Source organism: Malania oleifera, chromosome 12 (genome assembly GCF_029873635.1).
Source record: "Malania oleifera isolate guangnan ecotype guangnan chromosome 12, ASM2987363v1, whole genome shotgun sequence".
Lineage (NCBI taxonomy): Eukaryota > Viridiplantae > Streptophyta > Magnoliopsida > Santalales > Ximeniaceae > Malania > Malania oleifera.
The window spans coordinates 64,157,650-64,167,214 of record NC_080428.1 but is presented as its reverse complement, the minus strand read 5'-3'; the positions used below and the strand labels follow the sequence as shown (position 1 = coordinate 64,167,214).

At 38.8% G+C, this 9,565-nt stretch overlaps 1 protein-coding gene across 1 annotated transcript in view; it reads right to left on the bottom strand.

Moving 5' to 3' along the window:
* Window positions 1-816, bottom strand: part of LOC131143966 (uncharacterized) — a 1,082-nt gene extending 266 nt beyond the window's left edge. The window contains exon 1 of the mRNA XM_058092317.1: window positions 23-816. Coding sequence (XP_057948300.1) covers window positions 23-816 — 794 coding nt within the window. The remainder of the gene's footprint in view (window positions 1-22) is intronic.
* Between the last annotated feature and the right edge of the window lie 8,749 nt (window positions 817-9,565).

Genomic DNA, 9,565 nt, shown 5'->3' with positions numbered 1-9,565 from the left:
CTTCGCTCCATTCCAAAGACACCCAGAATCAGAATTCTCAAACAGAGCAAGTTCAGCATCCTTGATATTCATCCCATCCCCACAAAAGCAATTCAGGCTTTCCTTCATGGCAATTCTCACATCATTAGATGATGATTTATCCTCCAAAACGACAGAAATGTTATCAGAAGACTCCCCAACCACATTCACACCATCCCAATGCCCTGAATCCCTAGACAGCATCATCAAGCACAAAGCTACCTCTTCTTGCTCTAGCTCAATATCAGAAACAGATGAAGATTCATTTGCCAAACAAGGAGAAGTAGAAGACACACCAAGAATGCTATGCTTCCCTTTCTTCATTCTTTTACGCGGCCTTGAGGCATCCGCCTCGGTGTCTGACTGCCCATCCATCAGTGATTCCTGCTTACCACCAGTCCACACATGATCTTTGAATTTGTTTGAAACTCTTCTTGCTCCTGAGTGACTGCTCATGTGACCAAAGAGAGCTTTCAATGACTGAAACTCTTTACCACATTCTTTGCACACCTTTTCTTGCCATAAGCCAGGGCCAGAGTCCCCGGCCCTCCATGTTTTCTTGGGGTTCTCTCTAAGGCCATATCCAGAAAGCTCACCAGCTTCAAACCCAGACTCTCTCTTCTTACCTTTTCTTCCACCATTAGAAGATGAAACCAATTTTGCGTGGAGTTTAGCTTTCTTTTCTGATCGAGAAGAATTCCCAATCATGTGAGACCTCATATGACCTCCCAAGGACTTCCCACATGGGTACCTCTTGTCGCACAGCTTGCACACATGCATCTTTTGATCTTCTCTCATGTATCAATATGATCACTCAAAACAAAATATACTCAGTAAAGAAAATCAAATCATAAAACCATAACCTCGCTCAAATCCGCAAGCATGCTACATTTCACGATCTTGCTTCATCAAGAAGATCAAAATGCAGAAGAAACAGGGGAGACCCAAAAGTAGAAAAGCCAAATCAAAGAGCGAAAGCAGAAAAGCTAAAATCTGGTGAGCGGGGTTTCGAACAGATCACAAAGTTCCCCTTGCTTTTTAGGAGTGTTGACGATCAGAGGAGAACCGAGTCCTCAGATGTAACAGTCGCTTTTAAAGTACAAGATCAAGACCCACAAAAAGAGAACCACAAAAAGAGAGACCCCTTGAATTCCAATTTAATTTAGGTCGGCTGACCTTCTTTTGAATGTTCAAAATTTAAAAGCTTCAAAAGGAAAACCGCACCATTCATTGTATCAAACAAAGAACTTCCACGAGTAACAGCTCCAGCATCTAATCAAAGACAGCAAATGTATTAAACGAGGGAAACTCCGCTTTTATCACGGCTAGGCTCTTTGCCTTCAAAGCCCTCTCGTCCTGCGCCCCAAGTTGGATGCCTGGTTGTTGTAACATTACAGAGAGCAAGGATGAGCAAGAGATCCACAAGGGTTTTGCATGAAAAGGGTTGGTGGGTTCAGGTAAAGAACTGTAGATTAGGCGAGATACCCAAATTCTAGTATGAGATAGTATGGAGGGACTAGGCTCAGTGGCTCTGATTTTTGAAGGTGGGTCGGGTCCTTGCTTCCTTGGCTGATTCACATTTCTTGGGGCACTTTAAAGAAAAGATAGAAGAGGTGGACCCCTAGAAAGCTTAAAGAAATGGAGTATCCATCCATGAGCTTATTTTATATATATATATATATATATATATATATAGCAAATCACAGGGGAGTTTTCTTAGTGGATTCTGGGTAGTATTGTGATTTATGGTGTTTAGACCAGATCTGTTTTGAGAGATTTCATTTAGAAGACAAACGCAGAGTGAGGCTGTAGGTGAGAATGGTCATTAATGACAAACGACCTTTAATGGGGCAATGGGCAGTTTCTTCCTTTAATAGACTTTTAAACATAAAGGCAGAATGTGGGCATTGCTGTATTTGTCTGAGTCAATGCGTCTGTTCGCTCTGTTGGGTATGGAGACTGAGCGTGGAAGATTTGGCCTCAAATGCAGATCTCCATGCATGAAGGGATATTTCAGCGAACAGAACAGGCACAGCTAGGAATTAGTAACAGCAATTAGAAGACACACTTATCCCTTTATTTCACTCAAAAACAAAATACTCTCTAGGAATTAGTGCCAGCAATTAGAAGACAAACTCATCCCTTCCTTCCACTCAAAAATAACTCTCTCTCTCTCTCTCTCTTCGTGGCATAGCAGGATGCAGGTGATGAAAGGAAGGATTAAAACAAGAGCAGAACAAATGAAAGATGGAGGCAGCGGCATGCGTGTTCTGTTTCTGCACCATGAAGTGAGAATTCTTCAGTTGAGATTCAATGGCATGGATCAAGATTACTGCATTCTTCGTGGGATCCCAATTCCCAAGGTCCGGGTACTGACTACTGACTTAATCCTCCCCTGTTCTTGGCCGGCTCACAATCCCACTACCTCCAACCGGTGAACAGGGGAAATTTTGTCAATCCCCTGCCCTTTAACCATTTCAACATCATTTTATTATCCACACACCCAGAAAAGAAAAAAAACAGAAAAAAAAAAAAAAACTTATTCTTTTATGCTTTCCCATTTAGAAATGTATTTTCTTTGAAAAATATTCTAAAATTTATTTTATTTTATTTTATTTTTTAATTTTGCAGGTATTTCCTCACCATTTTTTTTAAAGCATTTTGCCGCACTCAACTCCGCTTTGAACAACAAATGTCATGACTTTTGTGATGACTTTTGGGTCCATTAACATATGCCAATTGGAATTTATGGTCACAACAATCTTTTTTTAGACTATCAAAAAAAATGTAGTCATTAGCCAATTATCCCACAGAAATAAATTAAAAAAATAAAACATTACCTTAAATAGGCGTTATGCTGCTCTCTCTCTCTCTCTCTCTCTCTCTCTATTATTTTTATGGAACCGTACAAGAATTATTTGTTTCATGAAAGTGTGCGCATAGAAAAAACTCTTAACTTGACAAGTGAGCATCTCATTAGTTCTCATAAATATGAAGTTATTAAAAATTAAATTCATGAAAACAATATTATGTCAATGTTCTTAACAAAAAGTTGTATAAATAAAAAATTAACCAAGTTGCAACAAAAAAAAAAAGTCTATACAATATTATAATTATTTTTAAGTAAATAGATTGAGAAATAGAAATATAAAATTTAACTTTCACTTCAAACAACACGTTTTATTTCTAAATTTGGGATCAACTCAAACTAACTCTCTAAAAATAATTTCAACAATAATAAACGAGAGAGTATACTAGCTTTAAAATAATGTATGAAAACACACAAATATATTTACTCTTCAAGTTGCAACAATAATGCAAATGAAGAGAATACAATGAACGCTCTCTTTATCAAAGATGATTTTGCAAAGAGGAATCAAAGAGAGAGTGAAAAATTGGCTTGGAATGTTGAGTATATAGTAAAGTGGGTATAAAATATTTGAAAGAAATTTTCCTAATTACTTTTGCTAATCTCATTTAATTATTCCAAATGAGGGGGTATATATAGACATCCTAAAAAATATAGCCGTTCAGGACACATGGAATTATTATAAATGTTTTACTACATTTTAACCAAAATAACCACGTTTTATAATTTTAACCGCGATAAAAATATTGTGACAACCCGAGAGCACCAGTCGACCGAAGCAAGGTTCGGTTGACCAAGTTGTGCAAGCTTGGTCGATCGGGCATAATTTGAACTAAAAGTTCGGTCAACCGGACAACTGGGTTCCAAGGCGATTTTTCTTTTCTTCGCGATTCGGTCGATTGGGAGCTTTTGAATTGAGTAATTCGGTCGATCGGAGTGTTGAGTTCTCCCACGTGTGAACTCGGTCGACTAGGTGGTTGGCATACAATTTAGGTTCGGTCGACCGTATGGTCAAATGTTGACTTTGAGGGAATTCAGTCGACCGGGTGAGAATGAACTAGCAAGATCGGTCGACCGGGTAGTGGTCAAACTGCTGAATTAGCACCAGTTCAGTCGACCGAGAGATATTGTACCTGGGCAGTACAGTCAACCGAATATGCAACTTAAGTGCATTTCGGTTCAATTTAATTATACAATCACTCATTCCTTATGACCATATATATATGTGCATGTGTGAGTGTCTTAGGGTCATTCTAGGTCTTCTTTAGGACGCCAAAAAAATCCTGCGTCGGTCGATCGAAGGGTGATCCCTAAGGTCTTTCTAAGGTCATGACTAGAGTCATTCTAAGGTCTTTGAGTTTTGTAGTTCCTACATGCATGATATGCATTAAATATTACAGACCTGAATTAAATAATAATGAAATACAATAAAAATGATCTTCTGGGTCTTCAAACTTTACTTCATGTGTCATTAGTGTATCTGCTAATATAAACCTACACATGAACTAGATAGCTATTAAATACTTGAGTATTTGTTATTATCAAAACCGGAATATGACCCATAAAGTCAACAAGAAATTTGTAAGGGTTCTTTGTAAAGGCTTGAGCTTGTATTCAAGTTCATATACTTAGCTTGAAAGCCTTTTATTTTATTTGGTGATAATTTCAAAGATCAATCTCTCTTATACACTTCATCTTTGAATATTGTTTGTGAAGAAAATCTGAGTAAATCAAGAGTGCTTGAGCAATATATTAATTCATATATTCTTTGCTTGATAAGTCTCTTACATTTTGATTTTACACTAGGTTAATCTTGAGGAAAAATATTTTCCATACTCTGAACTTCTATTTGAAAAATATTTTGAGAGGAAAATAATATTCTACCAAGCTTCAGTTTGTAAATCATTTGAGAGTGTATTTAGTTTCAAAATTTTGCAAATCAACTTATTTGAAAAGCATTCATTTTGTACGAAAAATTGTAATTCATTTCTTTGTGTTCCCGGCGTGAGGTATCATTGGAAAAGAAAGACATCATCCTGTAAGGTATGAACGGTTTGGCTTCACCCGGTTAAGGGAGTTAGTGAGACTCCACTCTGTAAGGTGAAATGGTTTGGCTCTGCTCGCTAAGTGGGTTAGGGGGACTCCACCCTGTAAGGAGAAACGGTTTGGTTTCGTCCGGTTAAGTGAGTTTGGAAGACTCCACCCTATAAGGAGAGTTTGTAAATGGTGTTGCTCTGTCTAGTTAAGTGAGCACGGTAGTGAATCCTCAAGCAGGTTGGGTTGAGGCAAGGACGTAGGCCGAAGTGCCAAACCTTATAAAATATCGGTGTCACTCTCTTACTCTCATACCTCATTTACATTACCACACTTTAAATTCTTGCAAGTGTATGTTTATTTATTAATTGTTATAATTACTTTGCATGCGCATATCTTACCTTGTCTGGGATATTGTTGGGTGAATCATTTAAATTATCTACAAAAAGTTTTAAAAGTACAATTTACCCCCCTCCCCCTCTTGGGACTGCATCATTCCCTTCACTTGTGATTCTGGACCCTTCTCAGGGACATTATGACAGTAAAGATAGAGAGGCGGCGTGGGGGAAGTATGTAGTTTCTTGTGGTCACTCTTCTAAGGCACTAGGTAAGATGCCGCATTTCTAGAAAAAAAATACCGACTTAGAACATTTTTAAATATTTACTAAATACCTCTTATTCAATAAGTCATTGATTTATCATTTAACCAAATAAAAGTCACGTGTAACACAACCACTCTCATTTTCTATATTCTCACAAGTACCTCATTTCTTTCTCAGATTTTACGAGTTGTCCTTACACCCCCATGCCTTTCTTTCTCCCCTGGTTGTCCCATTTTGTCTTTTCGTCTTTCTCTTTGCCATTAGTGACGATAAGAGATTGCTACAAATGATAGTGATGAATAGTTGTGTTTTGCTCTTTACTTCCTATTTCTGTAAATAGGCCACTATGACATTGACCTCAAATTTATTTTTTAACCAGTTTCTGAAATGATGACACAATTAATCGCTAGGTTCATTGTTTTTAATAGACTGCATTCGTCAAAAGAAATTTTCATTTTTGATTTCGGCAGGATTTAAAGTGGATTTTTATCAAAATTGTGGTTTGCCCCCCTTCTATTAACAAATTGAAAACAAATACTTAAGAATACTTGCATATGGTTTTGGGAACAATTAGTGTTGATTTTTTTTTTTTGTTCAATTAGTGAGAAATAGAAAAGAAGACTTTCTTTATAAAAAAATAGTTTATTTTTGTTTAATCCCCGGGTACACCCTGGGTCCTCCAAGCCTTTCTGCTTTTCTATCCTTTTCAGGTCACCGGAGATCTGGGAGCACCCCTATTGGTTGTCACTGATTTTTCCCTGCAACAATTGGTGCCGTCTATGGGAAACCACTCTAGTGAGGCACCTGCCCTGCTCCCCCCTCCGGCGTTAAAAAAAAAATGTCCATCTCACACGACTCTAGCTCCAGCCCCGCCGGAAAGGAGTAAGCCCAGTCAATCCGTTCTACACCCGCAGATCCTTCAGGACTCACCAGGGAGGAGTTCCTCGCCTTCCAAAATAAAATGGAGGACACGCTCAACTTGCTCTTAAGCCAAAAGAGTCAGGAAGCATGCGCCCCACTTCAATAACGGGTGAGTCCGGATCCACCATGGAAAACAAATGAAATAAAGAAGAGCGAGGAGAAAACTTTCCCTACCAAAAAGATAGAGGACATGAATAGCATAGATGTCAACCAACAAAAAAGATCCTTGGAATTGAATGAGAGGATAAAAAAGATAGAGCAAATAGAAAAAATGAGGAAAGAGGGCAAGACTAATGTAACAACCCAAAAAAAAAAAAATTAAAAAAAAAAAAACTCTCTCAGCTCACGCTCTTCACTCCTCTTCTCTCTACGATTTTGCGGTGGATTCTCGCCCAATTGAAAATTCAAAAATACCACCGAACTCTATTTTCCGCCACCCGACATATCTACCAAAGTGGATTTGTCATAGGAGTAACGTGGACATGTCTCCTTGGGTAAGCCCAATTCTCATTCTTGTCTCAATTTTTCTTAAATTTTAAGCCAAATGAGCGATCAAACACCACCATGAGAATCTAGGGATGATTCTCTACAAATCTAGCGGAGCAGATTTCTCGTGGGATCGTTGTAGGAATAGCCCCAAAATTAGGATAAATTGGTTATTTATAAATTAATTAATGTAAATTAGGAAATATTAAAATAATATTTTATTGGGGTTTATTTGATTGAATTAGGGTTCAGGTGAGCACCATGGGTATAATTTTGGGAGCCCTGCAGGCGTGGTTCAGGGAATCAGGTAAGGGAGAATAAAATTATATCAGTATTTTTATTAAGATAAATCAGTTATTTATGAGCGTATGAAATTTATTATTTATTTATATGATTTTTAGAACCATCTGAGTACTAGAAAATGATGATTTTGTTTAAAATTTATATTTGGGATAATTGCATATGATATTAAATTCATGTGACATGAGAATAATTTTTCCTAATAAATTGAATATGAATTACTGTGGTATTTGGGTTTGCATGTGGGGGTGTTTGGAATGATTATGACATGATGAATAAATTGTTATGTTTGACTCATGTTTGGGAATGTATTAATCTGTTGGATTCCTGTGTGGAAATGCATTGATGCGTCTGTGTAAACTAACTGGTTTGGTTATTCGTATGTATCTCAATATAACGTTGGCATGAGGAGGTTGTTATATTGCTTAGATATAAATCATGATATGACGTTGGCAGGTCGAGGAGCTTGTCATATTGTCATTTATATTGGGTAGGACATTGGCAGGTCGAGGAGTTTGTTCTACTAATGTATGACAGGTAGGTCATGGTGATTGGATACTGGTGAAAAGTGGTGCCTGTGTGGGCCACGTGTTGCCAAAGCTGGAGTGGTGCCTGTGTGAGCCATGTTATATTCTATGGGGATAATGGCGTTTGTGTGGGTCATGTTATGTACCCTGTGTGGGTATATCTTGTGTGGATAATAGCGCCTGTGTGGGCCATGTTATGTACCCTGTGTGGGTAGTGGTTCTTGTGTGGGCCACGTTATATCCTGTATGGATAATGGCGTCTGTGTGGGCCACATTATGCACCCTGTGTGAGGAGTGGTGCCTGTGTGGGTCACGTGTAGATAAGAAGTACGTAGGTGCTTATGTGGGCCATGTACTGAGGACATTGGAAGATGAAGTATGAGATGCATGATTCCTGTGTGAATGTGTTGTGCGCATGTGAATTTAATTATAGCATAAAAATAATGGTATAGCATATTGTGAATGCATGTGTGTGCATGTGGCGAGGTAAACATACCACCGGGGGCTTGCTGAGAAAGGCGAGTGCTCTGCTAGGTAGTTTCTTGGTATCAGTGCAAAGGGATGCTACTTGTATGGGCAGGTAGACATCTCGATTCTCAGAAACCTTCGCCTTTAAAATAATAAAGATGTGTGTACTAGCAGCGAGGTAATACTTCACCTGAGGGCTTACTGAGAAAGGTGAGTGCTCTGGTAGGTAGTTTTTAGTACTAGAGTAGAGGGAAGCTACTTGTATGGGCGGGTAATCTTCCCTATCCTTGGGGACTTTCACCTGCATAAAAATTATGTACTTGTGCATATTGGATGTGTGTATGACATTAGATGTCGAGAATGTTATTAATGGTACATTTTCTTAGTTGTTATTATTATTATGTCAAAACAATTTATTTTGATATGTAAATATTAAAACTCATTTGTCACACACTGTTATAATTTATTCCACCTTTACTGAGAAGTGTCTCACCCTAGTGGATTAACAATTTTTCAGGTTCTTCTGGAGACTGGGTTTGAAGGCCTGGGCAAGGATTGTTTTTGGTGGTTTCTTTTTAGGGTATTGTGAGATACTGATATATGTATAGATATATTTGTACGAGATTATGCTTTAAATACTGGTTGTGGATATAGATATCTGGATGTTGTAGAGTTTGTTTTTGGGTTGCTATATAGAACTCTGGTATTTATTTGAGGTTATTTATTTATATTCCGTTGCGTGTATGTTAATTATGGTATTGGATACAGGTGATTGGAACACGTGGCACCGGTGCCCCACTTGGCAGGTTTCGGGGCATCACAACTAACCCCTTCTATGGGGAAGCGTCTCTACAGTCCTCGAAGCCACCCTTCACGAGAGAAGTGATGGAGGTCTCGCTGCCCGGCAGATTCAAGATGCCCACCTTTGAGAGGTATGAGGGTCTCTTCGACCCAATCGACCACTTGGACACCTTCAGGGTGCCGATGCAGCTATAAGGCGCTCCTAATTCCATTATGTGCCGAGCCTTTGCAGAAACCCTCAAGGGTAACGCCAGAGATTGGTACTGGACCTTACGACCTGGATCAATCGGCTCCTTCCCGGAGATGGAACAACTGTTCACCGGCCATTTCCTCAGCAGTCAAAGCATTGTCAAAACAACATCTCACCTAATGAGCATGGTCCAGGGAGAGAGGGAGACACTAAAGAAATTCATGCATCGCTTCAACGTCGGAACCCTAGAGGTCCGCAATCTAGATATGGGAGTGGCATTGGTAGCCCTGACCACAGCTCTCCAACCTGGAAGCTTCCTGTACTCATTAGGGAAAACCCACTAGTTGAT